At 43.7% G+C, this 27782-nt stretch overlaps 1 protein-coding gene across 25 annotated transcripts in view; it reads right to left on the bottom strand.

Moving 5' to 3' along the window:
* LOC147025419 (uncharacterized) overlaps nucleotides 1-27782 on the bottom strand; it is an 81182-nt gene that overhangs the window by 17446 nt on the left and 35954 nt on the right. For 11 of the 25 annotated variants that reach the window (XR_015059517.1, XR_015059508.1, XR_015059507.1 and 8 more), the window contains 3 exons: nucleotides 25473-25729; nucleotides 20430-24381; nucleotides 3521-3687 (listed from right to left, as the gene is read on the bottom strand). Coding sequence is in view for 2 of the 25 variants with exons in the window: in XM_085886386.1 (XP_085742512.1) it covers nucleotides 3582-3687; nucleotides 20430-20457 (134 nt within the window). In the remaining 23 variants the exon portion in view is untranslated. Of the gene's footprint in view, nucleotides 1-3520; nucleotides 3688-20429; nucleotides 24382-25472; nucleotides 25743-27782 lie in introns of those variants that run through there. The other 14 variants (XR_015059498.1, XR_015059511.1, XR_015059512.1 and 11 more) reach the window with 8 other exon arrangements.

Here is a 27782-nt window from a genome sequence, read left to right as displayed (position 1 = left end):
CGAGCGCAGGAGTCGGTGACGGCTGTGGCGAGCGCAGGAGTCGGTGACGGCTGTGGCGAGCGCAGGAGGCGGTGACGGCTGTGGCGCACGCACGCGCCGGTGACGGCTGTGGCGAGCGCAGGAGTCGGTGACGGCTGTGGCGAGCGCAGGAGTCGGTGACGGCTGTGGCGAGCGCAGGAGTCGGTGACGGCTGTGGCGAGCGCAGGAGTCGGTGACGGCTGTGGCGAGCGCAGGAGTCGGTGACGGCTGTGGCGAGCGCAGGAGTCGGTGACGGCTGTGGCGAGCGCAGGAGTCGGTGACGGCTGTGGCGAGCGCAGGAGTCGGTGACGGCTGTGGCGAGCGCAGGAGTCGGTGACGGCTGTGGCGAGCGCAGGAGTCGGTGACGGCTGTGGCGAGCGCAGGAGTCGGTGACGGCTGTGGCGAGCGCAGGAGTCGGTGACGGCTGTGGCGAGCGCAGGAGTCGGTGACGGCTGTGGCGAGCGCAGGAGTCGGTGACGGCTGTGGCGAGCGCAGGAGTCGGTGACGGCTGTGGCGAGCGCAGGAGTCGGTGACGGCTGTGGCGAGCGCAGGAGTCGGTGACGGCTGTGGCGAGCGCAGGAGTCGGTGACGGCTGTGGCGAGAGAGGGAGTCGGTGACGGCTGTGGCGAGCGCAGGAGTCGGTGACGGCTGTGGCGAGCGCAGGAGTGGGTGACGGCTGTGGCGAGCGCAGGAGTCGGTGACGGCTGTGGCGAGCGCAGGAGTCGGTGACGGCTGTGGCGAGCGCAGGAGTCGGTGACGGCTGTGGCGAGCGCAGGAGTCGGTGACGGCTGTGGCGAGCGCAGGAGTCGGTGACGGCTGTGGCGAGCGCAGGAGTCGGTGACGGCTGTGGCGAGCGCAGGAGTCGGTGACGGCTGTGGCGAGCGCAGGAGTCGGTGACGGCTGTGGCGAGCGCAGGAGTCGGTGACGGCTGTGGCGCAGCGCAGGAGTCGGTGACGGCTGTGGCGAGCGCAGGAGTCGGTGACGGCTGTGGCGTGCGCAGGAGTAGGTGACGGCTGTGGCGAGCGCAGGAGTCGGTGACGGCTGTGGCGCAGCGCAGGAGTCGGTGACGGCTGTGGCGAGCGCAGGAGTCGGTGACGGCTGTGGCGAGCGCAGAGTCGGTGACGGCTGTGGCGAGCGCAGGAGTCGGTGACGGCTGTGGCGAGCGCAGGAGTCGGTGACGGCTGTGGCGAGCGCAGGAGTCGGTGACGGCTGTGGCGAGCGCAGGAGTCGGTGACGGCTGTGGCGAGCGCAGGAGTCGGTGACGGCTGTGGCGAGCGCAGGAGTCGGTGACGGCTGTGGCGAGCGCAGGAGTCGGTGACGGCTGTGGCGAGCGCAGGAGTCGGTGACGGCTGTGGCGAGCGCAGGAGTCGGTGACGGCTGTGGCGAGCGCAGGAGTCGGTGACGGCTGTGGCGAGCGCAGGAGTCGGTGACGGCTGTGGCGAGCGCAGGAGTCGGTGACGGCTGTGGCGAGCGCAGGAGTCGGTGACGGCTGTGGCGAGCGCAGGAGTCGGTGACGGCTGTGGCGAGCGCAGGGGTCGGTGACGGCTGTGGCGAGCGCAGGAGTCGGTGACGGCTGTGGCGAGCGCAGGAGTCGGTGACGGCTGTGGCGAGCGCAGGAGTCGGTGACGGCTGTGGCGAGCGCAGGAGTCGGTGACGGCTGTGGCGAGCGCAGGAGTCGGTGACGGCTGTGGCGAGCGCAGGAGTCGGTGACGGCTGTGGCGAGCGCAGGAGTCGGTGACGGCTGTGGCGAGCGCAGGAGTCGGTGACGGCTGTGGCGAGCGCAGGAGTCGGTGACGGCTGTGGCGAGCGCAGGAGTCGGTGACGGCTGTGGCGAGCGCAGGAGTCGGTGACGGCTGTGGCGAGCGCAGGAGTCGGTGACGGCTGTGGCGAGCGCAGGAGTCGGTGACGGCTGTGGCGAGCGCAGGAGTCGGTGACGGCTGTGGCGAGCGCAGGAGTCGGTGACGGCTGTGGCGAGCGCAGGAGTCGGTGACGGCTGTGGCGAGCGCAGGAGTCGGTGACGGCTGTGGCGAGCGCAGGAGTCGGTGACGGCTGTGGCGAGCGCAGGAGTCGGTGACGGCTGTGGCGAGCGCAGGAGTCGGTGACGGCTGTGGCGAGCGCAGGAGTCGGTGACGGCTGTGGCGAGCGCAGGAGTCGGTGACGGCTGTGGCGAGCGCAGGAGTCGGTGACGGCTGTGGCGAGCGCAGGAGTCGGTGACGGCTGTGGCGAGCGCAGGAGTCGGTGACGGCTGTGGCGAGCGCAGGAGTCGGTGACGGCTGTGGCGAGCGCAGGAGTCGGTGACGGCTGTGGCGAGCGCAGGAGTCAGTGACGGCTGTGGCGAGCGCAGGAGTCAGTGACGGCTGTGGCGAGCGCAGGAGTCAGTGACGGCTGTGGCGAGCGCAGGAGTCAGTGACGGCTGTGGCGAGCGCAGGAGTCAGTGACGGCTGTGGCGAGCGCAGGAGTCAGTGACGGCTGTGGCGAGCGCAGGAGTCAGTGACGGCTGTGGCGAGCGCAGGAGTCAGTGACGGCTGTGGCGAGCGCAGGAGTCAGTGACGGCTGTGGCGAGCGCAGGAGTCAGTGACGGCTGTGGCGAGCGCAGGAGTCAGTGACGGCTGTGGCGAGCGCAGGAGTCAGTGACGGCTGTGGCGAGCGCAGGAGTCAGTGACGGCTGTGGCGAGCGCAGGAGTCAGTGACGGCTGTGGCGAGTGCAGGAGTCAGTGACGGCTGTGGCGAGTGCAGGAGTCAGTGACGGCTGTGGCGAGTGCAGGAGTCAGTGACGGCTGTGGCGAGTGCAGGAGTTGGAGATGGTGACGGCCATGGTGGGTGCAGGAGGCGGTAATGGCGGTGGATGCAGGCGAAAAGGTGGAAAGGAACTGGAGCAGCAAGGTTTGCAGTAGGAATTGAGGAAAGAAGGCTTTCTTTTTTAGGCCAGAGGAAGATGGAGAAGCTATAAAGGAACTGTGACTGACAACATGATTGGTAAGGCCAGGGAGCAAAAATAAATTCCAGGAAGGGAAAAGTTAATAGTTTTCAATGCCAACACCAGGATTTAAAATAATTAAATGGAAGAGCTTTCAACTGAAGTAGATACCAAGGTGAATAATTAATCAATTGTTGCATGGACAGCCCCCACTCAAACGTGCTCCTTCACTGTTTGGCACGAATAGACCTCGCTGAAACTGGCACAAGGCCAATTTAACCAATTAGCCAGGTCGTTGTGTGATGCATCATTACTTCCGGTCGTTAATCCCCTGCTTCTACAGAGCACAATCAAACTCAGGATTATTGTGAATTTAGTCCTCCAGAGATAATCAATCAAACCAAACCGTTGGCATGGCAAAATGTCAGAAACTCAAATGCAAAGGTAGCCTTTAAGAAAGAAATATTTCAATAATGTACAGGACACACGACAGAATCCTGGACACAAAAACCCATTTAATTAATGCAGTTATGCACAATAACTTAATAAACAAAGAAACCAAATCCCGACTGTGGACCCACTTACACAACTGTCGTTCACACTGGACCAGTTAAGTGAAGAATAAATAGCCGAGGATGCTGCACACCGAGCCAAATGCAGACAGGAGAGCAGGCCCCAAGAAGAAGCAGGCAGGATCAGGTAGGCAGCTGGTGTTTGCTTAACATCCCAGGAGCCAGGGACATAGGCCGAAACTGAATTTCCCAGCACGCAGCACAAGTGTAAGAGCAGAACTCAGGGCGACAAGGAAGCGGTGAGCTATACACCAAGCATTTCATAAAATACAACAACCCACAAGAGAAGATGGCAAAAGGCTCTTGTGTAAGAACAGATTCCTTGATCCAATATTAGTCCCATTTCTGAAGATTTGTCCATTTGTTTTTACCCCATAAATTAATAAATGAATAAAACCAAGGGTCTAAGAGGATTGAAAAAAAACAAATAAACTAGAATGAAACTCAGGAGAGTGCATACCTCTACCAGGCTTAACACTTTATGTTTTGTATCCCACTAATAGGCCGGATTGGGATCCTGACCAGAAACAAAATCGAATCGGCTTGTTCTCGTCACCTTACCAACTCATCCACAACGTTTTGAAATATCATGATTATATATATATATATATATATATATATATATATATGTATATATTACTTCCATATATTTTTTTAATTCTCGTTCCGAGATTCGGATCTTCACCAAAATCGAATTCGTTTGTCTTCATCACACCAACATGTCGACCTAATTTCGTCTGAATCTGTCCGCAACTTTTTTGAGATATCCTACTATATATCGTTTTTAGCCCGATCTCTCAATGGTGAAGAATCATTAAAAACATTTTTTTTTATCAGATCCACATCTGGATCTTCATCAAAATCGAATAAATTCGTTTTCGTCAGACGCCCAACCTGTCCACCAAGTTTCATCCGAATCTGCACACAACCTTTTTGATATATCGTATTATATATCGTTTTTAGCCCCAACTCTGAATGGTGAAGGAGGAGGACATTGGGACCATACTCTGTGCAGAGCGTTGGTGCTGCCTTCGCGGTCTCCTTGGCTATTGGGCACAATCCTGGACGGGGCACCACTCCGACAACAATGGTGAAGAATCACTTAAAAAAATTCTCGTATCTGGATCTGGATCGGGATCTTCACCAAAATCGAATCAATTCGTCCTTGTTGCACACCGAACCTCTCCACCAAATTTAGTCCGAACCCGTCCACAACTTTTTGAGATTTCCTGTTCACAGACAGACAGGGGTGAAAACATAACCTCCATCCACCTTCGTTGGGAGGTAAATACAACTGGATAAATCAGTGAAGGTAGAAATTTAGAAACACTGTGGACTACCTCACCTGAGTGAGCAAATTTGCTTCATTTGGGGAAGTGATTCATTCGTGTTCCAGTGAAGAGATTGATAATAAGCGTGATGTTCGATCCACGGACCGATCAAGCGACGGCTGGCAGGACTTGTGCTCAAATGGTGAACAAATTACCAAAACCTAGCCTCGCAAACGAATAGTACATGCGATGTCAAAGTTCATCAGCTCGAGAGAGGCGATGCAACTCTAACCCTGATATTTTTTTTTTTTGCAGCTCAATCCCTTCGATAACCCAGAGTGATGGACCTCAGAGTGACACAAAAGTTGATGAGATGCTGGAAAAGGCAGAAAGGAGCTCAGCACTGAAATTAATCACTTGACCTCGAGTTATTTCAGAAGGTCAAAGGGAATGATGGGATGAACACAGCTAAAGATTCATAACCAAGGGGTTTCTGATTAAAGCATCAAAGCACAGAGCAATGGGTTCCTGAAGAGTATTTTTTTTTTCTTCTTCTTTACCTTGCAGTACAAGGTGGGGGTGCATTACAGGGCGACAGTTATTAGACACCAAAGCTTTCAATTTTACTCAGGTCAGCAAAGGTTACAATCACAAATCCGGTTACAGGGGTTGAAGAAAGCCTTACCTTACGCCGAATGTTCCAGAGAGCTTCAAACAGAAATTATTAAAATCCCCATAGGGGAGAAGGATTGACTCTCTTGAGATGTTGCAAAAACTTTTTGGGCGATCTACTTTTTACATACAACAAATTTCTGATCAGTCATCAGACCCCATAGTGTCGAAGCATATGTATGAAACTCTAATACCGTGGGCACTGGATGATAATTTTTTGCACCATGGATTTTATTGCAGACAGATGCATTGAGAATCAGAAAAATCATGGTGCCAATTTTTGTTTTGCATTTTTGGTACATTTTGGTGGCTTTTAATGTGGCCCCCTAAAATACCATTATCGCTGTTTCGGTTGCAACTACCATTTTCAAACATTGTTATAAAGCAAAGCATGTAGCATATCAATTTAAAGGTGTATTGTAACACTATGTAACATTTGTAACACAAATATGTCTTTTTTATATATATATATATATATATATATATATATATATATATATATATATATATATATATATATATATATATACATATATATATACATACTGATTTTTATTGTCCACAGGTATCTATGCCAATTTCCCTGGCAATAACAACCATAACGGAGCATATATCCAGATGCAAATGTTCTTATTTAAAAGTCGATCAATTAGAGACATGTACCGTTCATGCTTTATGGTATGTTTAGTGGTTCACATAAAGTATATCTGTTCTATGGGATACACTTCGGTAGTCAACTGTTGTGAATCGGTCAAAATATTTGTTGAAACAAAAACTATCAAGTTCATTGTAATGCAGTGTCAGATAAGTCATCTTCATCCATGCTGTCCTCATGATCATTTCCTCTGAGTCTGTCATTTGGGCATGTTTGATAACTCCCTCCTATTTCATCTGTGTTATCATGATTGTGATGTGTTTGCTGCCTCTCAGTCATGTTCATTGGTTGTCTCTGTCTCATCTTCGGTCTGATCAGTACACTCCTCAGTAGCATCTGTTCGCACCTGGGCTTCAGTTTGAAATCCATTTGGTATCCCACGATGATATGAACGAAAGAGAAGCCAATATAGGTCCTCAGATCTGTAGCTTTTCAAGACAGCCTCATTCTGCATACTTTACGTTGGATGTGGGCTTACATTGACTATTGATACTACATGGAAGGAGCTGTGGTTCTGTTGGTGCCAGACTAGAAAGGGATCGCTCAGTATATGGTTGCTCTAATGGCGATTGCGTTTTGGGTGTTGGTTTCGTTTGTCATGGAACTGGAAAACAGCAGTGGCAGTGGCATGTAACGTCCCCTTTCCATCTGGTGTATCTCCGGCGACATTGACGTTGTCGATTGCAAAGAAGAGGAATCTTCCCTTCACAAGCGTTTCAGGAATATACAGACCATTGTTCTATGCAGCAAGCTTCAGCACTGCATGAGCAAGTTGCGTCTCTATGCGAAGGACACGCTCGTAGTTGATGGAGTACCCAAACTTATGAAGAATGTTCACCTCGGTCTTACTCCGAGTGGCTTGATGAACTTTCAGACCAATTCCAACTACTAGTGGATTCTCATTGTGATGTCGAAAGCCTGCTTCCTCATGCTTTGGCACATAGGACACCTGACGATCAGACTTGTATATAAACATTATAGTCTGTGCTATGTTCCGTGTTACTAGTTGAATGCTATGCTCTCTTTGTGTTGACTCAAGTGTTAACATTGGCCCTATTAGGATCCAGCGGATGAATGCCTCCAGCGAGTTGGGAACTTGATTTTCATCTAATAGGGAACCTTGAACTTTCCATGGCTGCAATAGAGCTTCAGGGATGTCCCTTCTTATTGCCTTGGCACTTTCAATGACTGCTTTCATGTTGCTGCTCGCATCGCCAGCTGCCTCGTCCAGGTTGTCAATTGCGGCTCTTTTTGTTCTTGATGTGTACATCCGATCTAGTTCATTCATATGCGTAGAGCGGCAGAACTCAACATCATCAATATTTTCTACAAGCTTACGCTTCAAACCTCTCCTTGATATATGCGTATCATTTGAACCATTGACTCTGAGGACATTTTGATAAGCTGCTTCTACATCACCCATGTCCAGGATAGATCCTGATTTCAGCAGGCTGCTCATCAAGTGGAAGAATTCAATGTCTGCTGAAACCTTGGTTATTACTGCTTCGTCGTCTGCTCTCTCCTGCTCTACCTGAGTTCGCTGAACGTGCTTCACCCAACACAGATGGTATTTGATATCAATCGTATGGGCATCATTTGGATCGATTGCAGCACTCAGATTTACTTTCCACTGCTGGTTATTGCTGAACTCAACAGCCTTTCGGAGCTGTTCCCCGGTGTTGAACTCACTGATCTGGTGGAGTGCTCCTTTCTCTGAAGATCCATTACAGAAGAAGCAGTTGTTTTTATTGTATTGTTTGGCACCAGATCGCATGTAACGTTCTGTTGACGATGGGTTCTCATGTGGTGGTGGTTGTTTTGAGGTTCATCCTTTCTGGTCATCCAACTTTCATTGGTTTAGGTACTTCGCCTGCTTCCAGTGCAGCTTCATATCTGTTTTTCAGCTGCTCAATATGGATTTGTGCACTGCAATTTTATAGCATTCTAGATGCCATGTGACACCTTTCTGTGATGGTTCATTTGCTGTCACATCACCAAGCTCTTCTTGGATGGATATGTACCTATTATCCCCATAGAGCGACCGGGTATTCACACTCTGGATAAACAGCCGATATGATTCTGGTCTTGGGTGTTTTACGAGTTTTCCAGATGCTTTGCAAATGCAGCATATATTCAAACCTGCCAAAGATGTCATGCAACTTGATGCTTTTGTGCTGGAACTGGAAGGACTTGGGGATGATTCATCCATAAAGATAACTTGAGAACATTTTATCTCAATGTCCACTCAACATAAGTTCCTTCAACCACAAAGCTTGGATGTTAATCTACAACTACATCTACTACATCAGTCTTTTAGTCTGGACCCTTGACCACTTCTATTATCATAGCTGACCTGAAAGGCAAAAAAAATTAACATACATTGTATGTAGAATTGCAGCATGTCATAATGTTTAGAAAAATTAATTATCTTGGTGACGTTGCAGTAATTGATTTAATATAGGCTGCACAGCATCTGAAATTAACAAAAATTCAGATAATTCACTATGGTTATGTTCAATGTCATTATTGAAATTATTATCATATTCAAGGCTGAATTCTGCTCAGTTTGATACATTACATGCCCAGGTTTAAACCAGAAACAAAAAAGTTGATAAATTGTTGTCATTGAAAAAAGTGCGATTCAGGGGTAGTTCACGTATCAACTTGAAAATAATATTTGAAATGCTCAAAAAAAATTGGCACCATGATTTTTCTGACTCACAGAATCCATAAGAATGAAAAAATATATGGTGCCCACGAAATTACATAGGCCTCTACACTTTCACCTCCGTCCCTTGAACCCTTACCTTAATTACCCCAATCCCAACTCACCTACTTTCCCTTTCAATCTCAGCCTTCCTCTTTCCATTCCCTTCATCAAGATCATCAAAGGTGAAGCAGTGGCTTCACTGCACTGACTCCCCAGAGGTTGTGGCTTCACATCAAACTGAAGACAGCAATTTCAATTATTTACAATCGAAGATTTTGGAATGAGAATTACATGGTTATTATTGGATGGATCCTAAAAACCCAGGCGGCTCAGAAATGATCCCTCAGGGTATGAGTAATCTCCCTGCTCTGCTGTACATGTGACACCAGTACCCCGCCACCACCTCCCTCCCCCCAACATCCCCAATGCTTAATTTTAATGCCCTGAGGGCAACTTTGGGAAGGATATCTAAATACTACCTTCTACCCAAAATCAGCCAAAGTTAATTAAAAATATACATTTTCTTTTCAACTTATTCTACCCACCTTGATACGTAGTGTAAATGGTCCCTTCTCAACGTCATGTGGAACTGAACGATTATTAGCCTTGGTGTCCATAATCAAACATCAGGTCAATGTTGTTGTTTTTTTGTGAAATCAAGGAGCAAAATATAAAATAAAATGAATCCTCACTTTGCTTCATCATCAAATGACTGTAATTCATAAATGAGAAATTTATTGGTCGATCGACATCACATCGTGGATTTGACGACGAACACCATAATTATTCAGCTCTTAAAAAAAAATAACCCCATGAAGTTCATAAATACACCTCATGCTTTCAATGATGATGTCTTTTGCAACATATCAGCGAGTTTTCCTTTCTCAATTTGTCAGATGTGGCTGTTTGGAACTCGTAACAGTGTTCCCTGACGACCAAGCCATAAGCAGTTCTTGATGACTTTCGGCATGAATAATGGCCATTCTCTTTGTCCAATACCATCAATATCGATTCTCCAGCAAGGCCCAGCAGTATTTAGCAGTTCTACATCAGGAAGTACCAATTACCTTTGAATCGTACGTTGTAAACCTGCATTTGACCCAATTTGAGGAGAAATAGGCAATTACCATGTTGTCGCGTGGAGTTGCGGTGTTGTGCGGTCAAGCTTTGGAGGATTTTTTTTTTTTTTAAAGAATGGTTGCCTTCTGAAAACTAGAGAGAGTTCATCGAACACCTTACCCTGCACAGTCTGGAGAAACAAGGACACGGGCAGGGTCTAAACGTAATATTTTGTCCAAGTAATGCAAAACAGAAGGGTTTTGAAAGTGCCAACAAGGCGATTTGTGTTCTCCAATGTTCAAATATATAATTCAATTAAAATAAAATTAAAATGTTAGAGGTTGTAGAAAAAAAACTTTTTGGAAGTTTACCGCCATTGATGCAGCGTCTTTTATACCACCATATTTAACATGTTACATTAGTTTATATTTATAAAGACAGCACACCCACTGCACGAGTGCACCATTATAGAGCAGTGATGAGTCATCAAGTTTTTGCTGAGGGAAGGTGTTGAACCACGTGACATTCATTGGAGAGAACGACGACACAATATGGTATGAACTATGTGTCATGGGAAAATGTGTACGAATGGTGTGATCAGTTTGAAAAAGGATGGACGAAACAGAAAGCCCTCCGTGGCGGCCAACACTCAGGTGTTGTTCATCATACACATTCGTCCATCAATAAACCTCTTCTTCGTGCGCAAACGATTCGATGAAATGCCAAAACATTTTCAACAGCAATGGGAAATCGCACAATCTGTTGGTACTATTTAGAGCTCAAACATACCTATTATTGCACAGGTATTTAATCACGATTATGTAAACCGCAAATGTTTGCAGTAAGTTTTGTTGTGGTTGGTAAAAGATTATTTTGGGGCCTGTTTGCTCAGTTTTCAGGAAACTATCTTCTTGCATGAATTTAAAGACATAGAAAATATGTGTGGCAAAGAGTATTAAGTGGTACATTTCTCCAAGTTCCAATAAAGAAAATTGTGGGGTCAGACGCTTAATATTACAGCTAGCGGCCAAGCACACCCATTACAAAAATGGTTAATTCAAGCATTTCCTGACATATGGAAGACACACAGGAGCTGAACACTCTCCAATGCCAAAAGATCAAAATATATCACAACTTTGTCCTCAAAATGTTATCTCCAGATAAAAGGGGCCAAGTTTCTCCATAACATTGTATTCTGAAGGGTTCCTGTTGTCATGGAATAATAAATAGGGTACAGTTGGAAAGATAATAACCAATTTACTTCGAACAAAAATTATTTTGTTCAATCACAAACGTGCCTGTTGTAAAAGCCTCCTTCCAACTGAAAAAGGAGAAGTACTGATGGTTTCTTCATGCAGCAGTTTGAACGGAAACATTTATTATTCTACCCAAGCAGGAACTCTTTAGAAGTAGTCCGAGTGTTGGCCAGAAAAGCGTGCATTATGGTCCGCACAATGTTTTTCTGCATTTTTGTGATCACCAGACCATCTGAATGAAAATTCCGATTGATGCCACTCTGGCATCCTTGAGCATTTTTGTGGAAACCCACTAATATGCAAATTAGCGGTGGCCATTGTTGAAATTACTATTTTTCATAATATCTCCAAAGGTAAGCATCCAAATAGCCTGGTTGAGGTGTCTACACCCATGCTTTTAGGGTCACTGGTCATGATAAATCCACTTACAATTTTACAACATTTAAATTTAGCTCAATAATATGCAAATTAGCAGTCGCCATTATCAAAATAACAATTTTTCTTAATATCTCCAGAAGTAAGCATCCAAACAGCCTGGTTGAGGCGTCCAAACGCATGTTTTTAGGGTCACTGGTTATGATAAACCCACTTACAATTTGATAACATTGAAATTTAGCTCATTAATATGCAAATTAGCATAACCCTACCGCCTGAATTTGTCCGTGCTGATCGGCGTTTTTGCAGTACAGTTATACAACAACAGCAAAACTGTTTGAAAATAACTTGTGCAGAGCCGTTTATCCCCTGTAAAGTTGTGAAGAAATGGCTGACCTCAGAAGATCGACAGCATGAACTGTTTCTGATCAAGTCAGTTGAGGCTTGTAATGTAATGAAAGAAACATGGAGAACTGAGTTTTAAGTAAAGGGGCTGTCACAACTTGAGGTTTTCGCCAGCGTATGGCAACGTATCAAAATGTATGTAAAACGCTGGCGTAGGCTGAACTATTGATGTTTTTTTTAAGTTTTTGGTGTATTCATAACGAGTTGGACATATGCATAACGTATTAGTAACGTACACAGGACGTTTCGATAACTTATACCAACCAATGCTTAGCGTGTTGTCGACATTCACAAAGTATGCCCAACGGTAGTCTAACGTAAGCATAACGCGGCAGCGTATCGCCGACAATAACGTGGCGTAGCCTATTAAAAGGCTGCCGCTCGACGATTCAAATCATAACTGCACTAGACATCGAAGTGTCAAGGCCCTGTCACACCTTGACGTTTTAGCCAGCGTATGCCGACATATGAAAAATTTGCCGAATACGATAGCACACGTCAAATAAGTTATGGGTAAGTTTTGTATACGTTAAGAGCATGCTGATGCACGCTGGCATACGTCGTAGTACGCCAAGCACGTCGACAAATTTTAAGCATGGTCAAAATTTTTCGACGTATGACTCACACGTTCCGCATACGCTGGCCATAAGTTGTAGGCACGTTACGTGATCGTTGACACACGGCGACACACATTACTTGTAAGTTACTCATCAGTCAAAACACGTCGAGGTAATGTTTAGCGGACCTGAAACTTATTTCAAACCTATGAGTAACGTGCATTGAACCTATGTGTAACCTATCTCTAACGCACATTGACGTATGTAGACGTATTTGATTGACGTCTTCCGGACGACCACAGAACTTACTGAACGTGTTTCTAACTTACAGCTACCGTATAATGGTGTATTGGCAGCGTGAAGGGGAATTGGTATATAAAAATGGGCTTCACAGGAGGAACCCGTCAGTGTTTCAGACTCCATGGTGAGCACATGTCCATGTCAGTAGTAGTAGTAGTAGTAGTAGTAGTAGTAGTAGTAGTAGTAGTAGTAGTAGTAGTAGTAGTAGTAGTAGTAGTGGTGGTGGTGGTGGTGGTGGTGGTGGTGGTAGTAGGTCCATGTCAGTAGTAGTAGGTGAGTGTGATGGGGAGGGTGTGGGTGATGATGGATCCTCCTTGCGTCTGCGTCCACGGCCATGGCCAGGAGACTTCTTTGCAGCATTCTTCGGCTTTTTTTTTTAATGTTTTTCTACGCTGAACTATTGATGTTTTTTTAAAGTTTTTGGCATATTCATAACGAGTTGGACAAATGCATAACGTATTAGTAACGTACACAGAACGTTTCGATAACTTATAGATAACTTATACCAACGAATGCTTAGCGTGTTGTCGGCGTTCACAACGTATGCCCAACGATAGTCGAACGCAGTGTTTCTCAACCGGGGTTCCGCAAGAGGTCGCTCGGGGTTCCGCGAGAAACAGTAATAAATAGGCTAATGTATTTTTGAGTAGTTTTTGTTTGATTTAATATTCTATTCGAAATTTTACTACACACGTACGGCATATTGTTGGAAACTCCTTGGTTATTATAATAGAGGCTTCAACCTCTTATATTATTTACAATAATAACAACCATAGGGAATGTATTTAACGATGTCTATATGGTGCCAGTGTGAAACCGCCCTCACTGGTTAGTGGACGTCCTGTACGCGGCGGATTCGTGTATCATTGAGTGACTGACTCAAGTACGGGACGCATGCATGGTGTCCATCTATCTTCTCTGTGCTTCCTAGCGCGAAGTCTCTCTCTCAAGGTTAGTTCTTCTGTTTACCTTTATTGCTTCAGCTTTATTTGTTTAAGTTTTGTTTATCAAGTGACATGAGGTGTGTTTTTTAATTGTCAAACAGACTCGGGGTTGACAAACACTTTCAAAAATGACGTTTCAAAACAAAAACAATTTTTTTTTTGTGAAATAAAACCTCGGTGTGAGGTCTCATAAACGAGGAGTATGTTTTTTTTTCATTGCCTATAAATTTGACAAAAAGGGTGTCATTTTTTCCTAAAACCAGGTATCCAATATATATATATATATACATACATATATATATATATATATATATATATATATATATATATATATATATATATTTTTTTTTTTTTTTTACCACGTGAACTATGATAAAAATATAAAAGAGATAGATATTTAAAATGGGATATAATAATTTTTATGCAGGGGTTCCCCGAGACATGAAAACTATTTCAAGGGTTCCACAAGGGTAAAAAGGTTGAGAAACGCTGGTCTAACGTATGTATTGCGTGCGGCAGCATATCGTCGACGATCACGTGGCGTAGGCTAGTCATAGGCTGCTGCTCAACGATTTAAATCATAACCGCACTAGAAATCGAAGTGTCAACATCACCATCATGCCGAAGAAAAAAAACAAACAAAGAAAAACATGGAGTCTGGAACACCGACAGGTTCCACCTGTGAAGCCCATTTTATATAGTATATACCAATTCCCCGAAACGCTGCCAATACGCCATTATACAGGAGCTGTAAGTTCGAAACACGGTCAGTTTGTTCTGTGGTCGTCCGGAAGACGTCAATCAAATACGTCTACATGAGTCAATATGCGTTGGAGATACGTTACGCATAGGTTCAAAGCACGTTACTCATAGGTTAGAAATAAGTTTCAGGTACGCTAAACATTACCTCGACGCGTTTCGACTTATGAGTAACTTACAAATAACGTGTGTCGACGTGTGTCAATGATCGCGTAACGTGCCTACAACTTATGGCCAGCGTATGCGGAACGTGCGAGTCATACGTGGAAAAATTTTGAGCATGTTAAAATTTGTCAACGAGCTCGGCGTACTACGACGTATGCCAGCGTGCTTCAGCGTGCTCTTAACGTATACAAAACTTGCCCATAACGTATTCGACATGTGCCAGCGTTTCAGACAAATTTTTCATACGTACGCATACGCTGGCTAAATCGTCAAGGTGTGACAGCGCCTTAAGAGTAATGTCTTCTGATACAGTAGAATGATTGATATTATTTGCAAGCAAGTTTTTTATTTATTATTTAACGTGATCTGTCTGAAAGCAACTGTGTATTTTATTGATTTTTAAAAGTACACAGGGTGGAACCTGTTTCCTGAGAATTTTTTAAAATACGAACAAAGAACTTAAATGTTTACTGATGTTTATAATTACCTCTATTATAACAGGTTGAGGCTTCATCACCATGGGAGACTGTTTCTTCAGTCCCTGCGATGCAACTGAAGCTGGAAAACCTCTGGTAACAGTTGGTCCAGACAGAGTGCAAAGTATCATCTGGTCAAGCAAAGCAAGACAAGATGGTATGCATGAAGAGCTTGAACAGAGAGTACAGGCAGACAAATCTATCAAGCTCAAATGCCATAGAGACTGTGTGTCAACGTCCACATCACGCTCACACATAGAAAGACTCTTGAAACTAATGAGTAATGTCTGTTTGGAAGATGCTTCAACAAGCAAAAGAAGCCGCCGTTCAAAGACGACAGTATTCGACTTGAAAGAACATTGCATTTTTTGTGGAGAAAAGTGCATCATGGACTTTGATAAGAAGAATCCTAATCGTTGACGGCGAGTTCTCCTTTGTAGGACTGCAGATCATGTTAATCGGACAACTTTCAAACAAACTATTCCAGATGTTATCGATTCCCGCCAGGATGAAGAAGGACGCCAGGTCAAGATACGATTAATGGGTGCAATCGGCGATCTTCATGCTGCTGATGCGAGATATCATGATGACTGCAGAAAGTCCTTCATGGCACCCCATTCTGTTGCAGCAGCAGCACACAGTGGCAGAGAAACTCAGGACATTGAGGAGAGAGGAGAGTTCAAGATATGGATTTCTCTTTTCTGAAGCAAATCACTTCTGATCAGAACACACCAGAGTTTGGTGGCTTTAATACGAAGCTCTGCAGAGAGCAAGGACAATCTATCCAACCTGCAACGAGGGCCATTTATACACCACTCGTAGATATGGATCCAGCTGATCCGGACACGACGTTTGCAGCAATGGAGGAGGGAAACCGCTTGACCGCAGAGTGTGGACAAACCGTAACCATCTTCACAAATGACCAACAGCTGTATCGAGTGGCCGTTAATGTTAAATGGGCTAATACGATGTGGATGTTCCTCCGACAAGCAATGCTAAACAGCTCAATGCCGCTGCACAGCAGCCAAGTTACCATGCACAATTTTCTGTACGTGCCATGGAGAGACTGGCTGCAGGAATGAGCGCACCAACACAGCTGCTGCATTTGCCCCTGATGAGGACTCTGACACTGAATGAGACACCAAGCACTGAAGTCACCTTCATAAGGTTTACAAACCTGTTATAGATATATATATATATATGAATACTTTATTTACACAGGAATGTCTTCTTTTGTTCATGTTGTTAGCTGCTTTCATTGCATACTGTCGAATTGCTGAATCTGTTTGAATAAAAAAGTGATCTTTTTTCACAAAGACTGAAGTGGTTTTTTTTATATCTATACGTCTTTATCGACATTTTCAATAATGGCCACTGCTAATTTGCATATTAATGAGCTAAATTTCAATGTTGTCAAAATTTAAGTGGGTTTGTCATGACCAGTGACCTTAAAAACATGGGTGTGGACACCTCAACCAGGCTATTTGGATGCTTACTTTTGGAGATATTAAGAAAAATAGTAATTTCGACAATGGCCAATGCTAATTTGCATATTAATGGGTTTCCACAAAAAATGCTCAAGGGTGTCAGAGCGGCATCAATCAGAATATTCATTCAGATGCTCTGGTGATCACAACAATGCAGAAAAACATTGTGCGGACCCTAATGCAAGGTCATCTTGAAAAATGGTGTTTGACATCCGGACAAAAGGGCATGGAAGGAGAACTCAAAATGATACAAGGCGTGTTGAAAAGTAATGCCTCCTATTCTTTTTCTCCAAAACAGGTGAAGATATTCAATTGAAACAAAGACAGGTACCAACACATCAATTTTTATTCTACCATGGTGCATATTTATTTCACAACATAACCACCTCTGTTGTCCACACATTTCTGACAATGTACCAGTAATTTTGTGATGCCGTCAAAATAGAACTGTGTCCTGCTGACTTAACCGGCTCTTAACAACGGCCTTGACATTCATCATCGTTGAAAGAAAAACATTCTCCACGAAGGGGTTTATTAAGTTTGGGGAAGAGAGGAAAATCTGACAGAGACAAGTTGGGGCTGGTGATCCTTTGTGGTGGTATTCCATTGACCATCTCTTACTCTCAGGACTGTAATGTTGCACCTGACCCTCATATCTAGTTATCTCATCTCCAGTCAGTCATCCCAGCTCTCATCTCAAGTCAGTCATCCCAGCTCTCATATCAAGTCAGTCATCCCAATTCTCATCTCCAGTCATCCCAACTCTCATTTCCAGTCATCTCATCTCCAGTCAGTCATCCCAACTCTCAATTCCAGTCATTCCATCTCCAGTCAGTCATCCCAACTCTCATCCCAGCTCTCATCTTAAGTCAGTCACCACAACTCTCATCTCCAGTCAGTCATCCCAGCTCTCATCTCAAGTTAGTCAGCCCAGCTCTCATCTCAAGTCAGTCATCCCAACTCTCATCTCATCTCCAGTCAGTCATCCCAACTCTCATTTCCAGTCATCTCATCTCCAGTCAGTCATCCCAACTCTCATTTCCAGTCATCTCATCTCCAGTCAGTCATCCCAACTCTCATTTCCAGTCATCTCATCTCCAGTCAGTCATCCCAACTCTCATTTCCAGTCATCTCATCTCCAGTCAGTCATCCCAACTCTCATTTCCAGTCATCTCATCTCCAGTCAGTCATCCCAACTCTCATCTCCAGTTAGTCATCCCAACTCTCATCTCCAGTCAGTCATCCCAACTCTCATCTCCAGTTAGTCATCCCAACTCTCATCTCCAGTCAGTCATCCCAGCTCTCATCTCAAGTCAGTCACCACAACTCTCATCTCCAGTCAGTCATCCCAGCTCTCATCTCAAGTCAGTCACCACAACTCTCATCTCCAGTCAGTCATCCCAGCTCTCATCTCAAGTCAGTCACCACAACTCTCATCTCCAGTCAGTCATCCCAGCTCTCATCTCAAGTCAGTCACCACAACTCTCATCTCCAGTCAGTCATCCCAGCTCTCATCTCAAGTCAGTCACCACAACTCTCATCTCCAGTCATCCCAGCTCTCATCTCAAGTTAGTCATCCCAACTCTCATTTCCAGTCATCTCATCTCCAGTCAGTCATCCCAACTCTCATTTCCAGTCATCTCATCTCCAGTCAGTCATCCCAACTCTCATTTCCAGTCATCTCATCTCCAGTCAGTCATCCCAACTCTCATTTCCAGTCATCTCATCTCCAGTCAGTCATCCCAACTCTCATTTCCAGTCATCTCATCTCCAGTCAGTCATCCCAACTCTCATTTCCAGTCATCTCATCTCCAGTCAGTCATCCCAACTCTCATCTCCAGTTAGTCATCCCAACTCTCATCTCCAGTCAGTCATCCCAGCTCTCATCTCAAGTCAGTCACCACAACTCTCATCTCCAGTCAGTCATCCCAGCTCTCATCTCAAGTCAGTCACCACAACTCTCATCTCCAGTCAGTCATCTCAAGTCAGTCACCACAACTCTCATCTCCAGTCAGTCATCCCAGCTCTCATCTCAAGTCAGTCACCACAACTCTCATCTCCAGTCAGTCATCCCAGCTCTCATCTCAAGTCAGTCACCACAACTCTCATCTCCAGTCAGTCATCCCAGCTCTCATCTCAAGTCAGTCACCACAACTCTCATCTCCAGTCAGTCATCCCAGCTCTCATCTCAAGTCAGTCACCACAACTCTCATCTCCAGTCAGTCATCCCAGCTCTCATCTCAAGTCAGTCACCACAACTCTCATCTCCAGTCAGTCATCCCAGCTCTCATCTCAAGTCAGTCACCACAACTCTCATCTCCAGTCAGTCATCCCAGCTCTCATCTCAAGTCAGTCACCACAACTCTCATCTCCAGTCAGTCATCCCAGCTCTCATCTCCAGTCAGTCATCCCAACTCTCATCTCTCGTCATCCCAGCTCTCATCTCAAGTCATCTCATCTCCAGTCAGTCATCCCAACTCTCAATTCCAGTCATCTCATCTCCAGCCAGTCATCCCAACTATAAGTTCCAGTCATCTCATCTCCAGTCAGTCATCCCAGCTCTCATCTCAAGTCAGTCATCACAACTCTCATCTCCATTCATCACAATTCTCATCTCCATTCATCACAATTCTCATCTCCATTCATCACAATTCTCATCTCCAGTCAGTCATCACAATTCTCATCTGCAGTCAGTCATCACAATTCTCATCTCCAGTCAGTCATCACAATTCTCATCTCCAGTCAGTCATCTCATCTCCAGTCAGTCATCCCAACTCTCATCTCAAGTCAGTCATCACAATTCTCATCTCCAGTCAGTCATCACAATTCTCATCTGCAGTCAGTCATCACAATTCTCATCTCCAGTCAGTCATCACAACTCTCATCTGTGGCACTTCACATCACTGAAGATGTTGTGCTGCTCTCTACCATCTTGATGAAAGTAGCACTGAGATATCTCGTATTAGAATCACAAAACTTCACTCCTAGTGGCAGGAGGAACTAATGTAGAGACTGTGCTTTGTTTCATTGGAATATCTTTACCTGTTTTGAAAAAAATAAGAGTTGGCATTACTTTTCAACACACCCAAATGTTGTAATATTTCTTGAAGCAATGGAAAAATATATAAAAGCACATGGAAGTAGCACACAAACAACAACCGCAGTCACCACGACAGCAACAACAACTATGTGTGATGAAAGATTTTTTTTTTTCACACATTTCAATTTTACATCCTCATTGAGATTCACAGATAGACATGCAATGTGTTTGTGACATACAACATGCTGTCTTTTGATTAAACCCGTCACCGAAACGACAGGTAAGCACAGCTCGTACTTTAAACATTAACAGATAATTTGATCATCAATATGGAAATTTAAACATGTCCACCAAAAGTATCTTGTTGACATGGAGCACGACGACATGGTTTGCCATATCGGTTTGAACCCCAAGGAAATCGGAGGTCCAAGGTGACCAGTGATAATTGTGTCGTTTCTGATGATGAATCCCACTTCAAAGACAAGGACTTAGAAGGGCGACACAGCCAGAGGGGATCCAACGACACCCAACCATGATGACACGACTCTCCGAAGCCACCAGTACAAACTAGGTCTGAGATTGCATCTCTTTGGTATACCATATCTCAACATCGATAAAATAGCAATGGATTTATGAGTTTTGTGGATTGTTGCTACGTTACCCATATTGAGCACCAAGATGACAAGTTACACCAATACAGAAAATCAAGTTGGGTACTCTGCAAAATTAAGTATTGATTATTAACATGAATGAAAAACTGTTAAAAGCAGAGAGTTCATAGAACATCTTACCCCACATAGTCTTGAGAAACAAGGCCATGGGCGCGGTCAGTGAGCAGCAAATTTGATTGGTCGTGACGACATAAAATGCCGTAGTATTTTGTCCAAGGACTGTACTGCTAAAACGGAAGGGTTTTGAAAGTGCCAAGAAGGTGATTTGGGTTATACAGTGTTCAAGTATATAATTCAATTAAAATTTAATTAAGATTTGAAAGTGAAATGCCTGTTGGAGGTCAAGGCCGAACAAGAGGCCGAGCAAAAGATCATGCAGCCTGAAAAGCAGCCATTAGGTAAACCACAGCTTACACATGCGACGACGACGACGACTTTTAAAGTTGTTGAAAAAAATTAATTCCGGAAGTTTACCGCTCTTGATACAGCATCTTTTTCACCACCTTATTCAACAAGATACATGAGTTATTCGTACCTGTTTGTGTCTTTCATTACATCCTTAAACACAGTAAGTTCCCTGTTTGGAATGATTTTTAATTTTATTTGACTGTCAGACAGGCAGACAGAGTAAAATAATTATGACTCCTGTCAATGCATGCGCAATCAGGATGAATTCAGAGCCAAAGTACTGCGAAACTACAGGTTCGTTTTCCGATTCATGTTCAAAATGTAACATTCAATTCAAATCAAGTTGTCCCTCAATCATAAACCGATGTTTGTACATAGACAGACAGATAGACAAAGTGAACCAATTGTTTAACCCCGCTTTCGCATGCACGCCCCCATTATTTAGCTTAAGGATTCCATTGACAGGTTTTATGGAATACTTGAAGCTCTATGAATGGAGATGTTTTCATGGAAAAAAAAAAACAAAAAAAAAACTAAAGTCCAGTTCGCCATTGATAAAAATTTTTTTTTTTTTTTTTTTTCCGAAACAAAGGCCAAAATAACTTATTTTTTAACTCTGCAAAAATGTCCAGCAATGCAAAGAGCATTGGGTGTACGTATACTAGGTATTACTATAAGCACGGTTACTAGGAATCAATGGGCCAGCAGGATATCATACAAGTATGCGTACTCGCCTCTGAGCTGTCTCACCTGGGCTGGAATCTCGGACTAGATGTAAGCTGGCATCTCACATGCAGATTGAAGGAAGGTCTAGTACAGTCACCCAAGAGATATGTACAGTCACCTCTTGAAGCCATCAAACCTGGATTCAAATCTCGATACAGCTATAAACTGTCATCCTGGTGTTTCACAGGCAGCTTTTAACATCCACCAACTAATTCCGGCAGATGGCTCAGAGGTGAGTGTGCGCACCTCAAGGCCATTCAGTCAGCCAAAAAGTGGGACAATATCTCATCAACGTTACTTCCACCTAGAATTGTACTGGAGACGCGTCCAGCCAACAAGCAGTAAAGGAAGTGCGAAGACGACACCACTGGCTGTTCTCAAAGGTGACTGTGACTGTAAAAGTGTCAAACTTGAATTTCTACTTCCACTCTTAATTATGCGCAAACAATGTTTTTATTTTGCATTGAAATATATTATGTACCTTCGCCACCAAAGGTGGACGGGGGTTGTTTTCACCCGTTTGTCTGTCTGTGAGCACGATATCTCCAAAAGTTATGGACGGATTCGGACAAAACTTGGACAGGTTGGGTGTGTGACAAGGACGAATTAATTAGATTTTGGTGAAGATCATGAAACGGATTCGGATGCGAGGATTTTATCATTTTTTTTAAAAGCGATTCTTTACCATTGAGAAATAAGCCCAAAACGATAACATCGTACGATATCTCAAAAAGTTGTGGATGAGTTGGGAAGGTGAGAAGAACAAGCCGATTTGATTTTGGTTAAGGCCTGGATACAGATCTGGCCTATCAGTGAGATCCAAAATGTAAACTGTTCAGCCTGGTTACATCATGTTATAACGTTATATTTGGGATAAATAACATTTTAAAAAATAATCTCTTGAATGGATCATTGTTTACTAACACTGTTGGCAAACATAGCTGTGACACAGCAATTGTCTTTTTCTCAGTGAAGACTCTACCTCTGACAATCTAAACCTATTTCAATTCGACGCCGCCCTTGTTAAGATTGGACTGTAAAAGCCTCAGGTCCACAGTATATCAATGTGGCTGTCATAATGCCCTCGGGAGGCATTTGGCACCCAGGATGGAACAAAGGAGGTCTGCAGGGCAGAAGGACAGAGAGTATCATCTAAAACTCCATTAGCTTGTCATGGTTTTGTTGTGCAAAGTACTCAAAACTGTTGCAAGGTTCCTGCATGCCCCTATTTATAGTGAGGTGCGATTATTATCAGTTCTCGATAGTGAATGGCAGCCAGACAGCCAAGCTGATTGCAAAGCTGAGGCATTTAACTGGGCCTTTAAAAGGCATGTCACTGCGGAGTGAGATAAGGGGCCTGGTGCAGCTGGATCACAAGGCTGGGTCGCATGCCAAACAAGTATAAGGGGTCAAAGTTATTGATACACTTCCTTGGGTCAATACTCTTTTAACCAACCCTAAGCTTGACACGTTTTGATGGTTTCTGAGTGAATGTAATCCAAAATGCAACCACAAATGCTCTCCAATTAGCCACAAGGTCTTTTAACTTAATCTGATAAAGTTGTGATATTTTTGTAATAATCAAATCGACAGGCTTAACATTTATCAAATTCCATGCTTAAATGAGAGTACTCCTTTAAAATCCAGATTTAAGCACCAATAACCTGCGACTGGAATATTATATACACTGCTCAATAACAACTGACAAGTCATAAAACCAACCAACTATCAAAACTATCTCATCATTGGTAATTCAACCATCCTAACCGGGCATCCAGACATTTTGTTTAAAAAAATAATTAATTAAACAGAATATTGGTCACTTGAGTGAACAATAAGATATCAAGTGAAAACAAGCTCGAATGAGCTAAGATCCTCGTCCTCTTAATGATGACGTCATAAAAACGAATACGACGTCATTGTGATATATCAGGTTTGAGATAAATTATTATCCGTGCTAATGCCCGTCTTGATTCCCAAAAACAAAATTCAAACAGCTTGCCTAGCTTCGGAGATAGTGGTAGAGGCGATTTCCATTAGCGGCGATATTATGACGTCAGCTTTTTTTTCTCGGAAGAATTTCCAAAATCGGAGATGGTTACTGCCTGCGAGTGGACTTTCTGCATATACATGGCAAGTTTCACGAAGATCCGATGAAAACTCTGGGTTGTGAAACAAAAAATGTCAAAAAATAGGAATTACGTCATAAAAATTGATATTACGTCATAGTGATGCATCATATGTGCGGTAATTCATCTCTGCTCATGCCCTTTCGATTCCCACAAACAGAATTCAAAAAGCTTGCCGAGTTTCAGAGATAATTTTTTTGGGCGATTTCCATTAGCGGAGATATTTTGACGTCATAACTTTTTATCTAGGAGGAATTTTCAAAATCGAGATAGTTACTGTCTGCGCAGGGTATTTTTACATATATATGCCAAGTTTCAGGAAGTTTCGATGAAAACTGTAGGCTGTGAAACAAAAAAAGTCCACAAGAACAACAACGTGAGTAAGACTTAGAGATCCTCCACGAGGATCTAAAAAAAAAAATAACCAAGTCTGAAAACCAGCAAATTAGTTAACCCTCATTATCAAAATCTTCAAACTAATGACCGTTCTATCAAAGGCTAAATGACACCAAAATTATCCATTGACCAAACTATGAAACAATCCAACAATGGCACAACACTTTACAGGGTGCCCAAAAATTCCTTGTGCAACTTTAAACTTTTATAAATTTGATGTATGCATGATAGAAACAAACTATAAATGGTGCATAAAAACATAGTTCATAAAGGTTTGTTACTCAACACTTCAAATTTTTAGGCATCCAACATCACCTCCATCTTTCGTAATGCGTCGTTTCAATCAGATTTCCCAACTTCTTGAAAACATTCTCCAGATGCTGCTGGGAAATTACCTCGCCCACTGGGAATGTCTGGTATTCAAGGTTCATGAACAAAACGAACGAAAAGCGGGGTTAAGCAATTGGTTGACTTCTGTCTGTCTGTCAACGATCGAGGAATAAATTGATATCAATTGAATGTTATATATTTAAACACTCTTCGGAAAATGAATCGGAAAACAAACCTGTAGTTTAACAGTACTTTGGTTATGAATTTATCCTGATCGCGCATGTGCCGAGAGTGAGATAATGTTTTTTTGTTTTTTTTTACTCTGTTTGCCTGTCTGGCAGTCAAACAAAATTGAAAACCTTTTCAAACAGGAAACTTGCTGTTTTTAAGGATGTCAGAAAGGACACAAACAACATGGCACGAAGAACTCTCTCCCTCTATCGAGTGCAGCCTGTGGCTGCTGGTTGCATCATTGGTTGGGACACGGCTATGCTGCTGATGCAGTGTCCCCCTTTCCAGTACACTGGTGCTCATTTTGCCGACCTCGGAAGGATGGCAGGCTGAGTCAACCTCCTGGTGTATTTTAATTCAGCGGCCAACAGGGCTTGAACTCAGGACCCGAGGATCCCAAGCCACCACCCTAAGCACTAGCCAACACCAGGCTACGAAGAACTATTGAAACATGTTAAATAAGGCGGTGTAAAAGACGCTGCATCAACAGCAGTAAACTTATGAAATTTTTTGTTTCGATAACGTTTAAAATCGTTATTTTATTTCAATGTAATTATATATTTGAACACTGTAGAACACAAATCACATTTTGATTCTTTCAAAACCTTTCTGTTCAGATTTGCAGGAAATAGGAAAAAATATTCATGCCCTGAGAAAAGAATAACGTTGAGAAAAACTATAAGAATCAGCATTCATGCCATCATGCCATGAGGGAAGAGTAGCTGTCTTTAGATTCTGCATTCTGACAAATATGGCAGCACATATCGGTGTGTGGTTCCCATCATGTCTGGTATTCAAGGTTCACGAACAAAACGAACAGAGATCGTGCTCACAAATGCAAATCAAAAATTGAAAAGACTCTTCCCATGTCTTTTTTCTCAAGACAGCAATAACAACATCAATAACAGCAACTATCATCAATGACAGCAACTATCAGGAATACCTCTTTGTGGTGGTTGTGCCCCCATCCTGAAACGCAAGTTTGGGGCCAAAGCTTCCCTACTCTTCGCTGCTGCCCATATTTGTCAGGGCAACGTGGCCACCATTAGAGTGCCGATTGGTCCCCATGGACCAGCCCACTCCCTCTTCACTCTTCTCTCTTCTTCTCCAGCTTCATTAAGGTGCGGGTATACCATCTTGGATGTGGGGGATCTCTGGGTAATTCCTGGGAGATCAATCAGGTGTCGCCATACCATGGGCCTGTTTGAGAGAACTGTAAGGGGTTATTCAACAACACCAGCAACATTAATAAAACTTAATTAACACAAAAAAAGAGCAATCGATGATTGTATACCCTCACCAGACTTGTTTTATGTGGTGTATTTTGCGTACCGGTGTGTTATGGAATTAATAAGAGACATAATTAGAACTGCCACTTTATAACTGCTGGCAATGATGAACCTGTAACAAGACATCCTGCTGTGATGCAACCCTGCTTTGATTGGACACCTGACCATGACCCTGACCCATTAAGTTTTTTTAAAATTATCATTCAATTGAATTGAATTGAGAATCCATCCATCCATTGGGACCACACTCTGTGTAAAGCGATGGTGCTGCCGAAGCAGTCTCCTTGGCTATTGGGCACAATCCTGGATGGGTCGCCACTCCGACACAGGATACCAGCAAGCTGGCACTCATTTTGCCGACCTCAGAAGGATGACAAGCAGTCAACCCCACGAAGTATTAATTCAACAGCCAAGTGGGATTTGAACTCAGGATCCTAGGATCCCAAGCCCACCTCCCTAACCATTAAGTCATCACCAGGCATAGTTTAGAATGGGATGAAAATAAATTCAATTAAAATCAAATGGAAGACCAAATAGGTACAGTTCTGCATTGGAGTAATCAGAAGGAACCCAAACAAGCAAAAAGCAAAGATGAACTCATCCGGAGGAACTTGGACAGGATTCACATTTCAGATGCTATTCCTCTCCCTCTCAAACCCATCCAGGCACAGCCAAGTGAGCCTTATTAAAAAAATAATAAAACAAATAAAAAGGAACCCAGATCCAAAAAAAGTAAACAAGCAGTCATAGACTGGTACTTATGAAATCGTCAACTTGACCTCTGACCTTGTCTAATAAAAGCTGTCTCTCGAGAAGGTAGCGACGCAAACCAGAAGTTTCTACGATGATTCTGTACCAAACCATCAAAAATCGAATGTTTGACCTCACTGTGACCTCAACCTTTGACCGATTTTGACCAAAATCGAATCAGCGCAAGCCATCACCATCCTGAATCACGTGGTGTAATTTGACATTGGTAGCTTCTTCCGTTCTCGAGTTATCATGCCTCCAAACAAACACACAAACAGATGACGGAAGTCATCAATATACTTCCGAAATCTTTAGATTTCGTAAGTAATAATTCTGGCTGCCAAACCATGCGTCCATTCAAGTTCGAATTTTAAAGCTGTATTCCCCAGCAATGCGAGATCATAATTTTGTAGTTTCATGTCTAATGATTAAGCGGTTCCAGAGAAAACATTATTTAATACTTTTCTTCAATCCAATATAGTTGCCAAACCATGTGACCAATCAATTATCAATTGTTCCTTAACAAACTTGTGCAATCATGGCTTGGGGAATATTTGTGTGAAGTTTTCCTTGGATATGTCCAGCCATTCTGGAGAAGAAGATTTTTTTAATATGTTTTCGGGCAAATCCAATACGGCTGCCAAACCATGTGACCTATGATGTTACAAGTGTGAACATTTTGTTCCTCATGGATAGGCAGTCATATGGGTAAAGTTTCACCTCGATCTGTTTCGCCATTTCAAAGAAGGTTTTTGAAGGTTTTTTACTTCCGAAATCTAAAGATTTCGTAAGTACATTGATGACTTCCGTCATCTGTTTGTGTGTAGGCACGATAACTCGAGAACGGAAGAAGCTACCAATGTCAAATTACACCAAGTTATTCAGGAGGGTGATGGCTAGTGCTGATTAGATTTTGGTCAAAATCGGTCAAAGGTCAAGGTCACAGTGAGGTCAAATATTAGATTTTTGATGGTTTGGTACAGAATCATTGTAGAAACTTCTGGTTTGCGTCGCTAGCTTCTCTAGAGACAGCTTTTATTAGACAAGGTCGGAGGTCAAGTTGACGATTTCGTAAGTACCAGTCTATGACTGCTTGTTTTATTTTTTTTAACGATATGGCTGCCCAATCACTTGACCGATGACGTCATGTTGTTTTTTTGTGGATCATTTTATCCCGAGATGACCCTCAAAACTTTACATACTGATCGGATGTG

Source organism: Eptatretus burgeri, chromosome 6, assembly GCF_056783735.1.
Source record: "Eptatretus burgeri isolate ZD-2024b chromosome 6, Ebu_testis_v1, whole genome shotgun sequence".
NCBI classification, from domain to species: domain Eukaryota; kingdom Metazoa; phylum Chordata; class Myxini; order Myxiniformes; family Myxinidae; genus Eptatretus; species Eptatretus burgeri.
The sequence above is the reverse complement of the archived record's forward strand: the minus strand, read 5'-3'. Positions and strand labels throughout refer to the sequence as shown.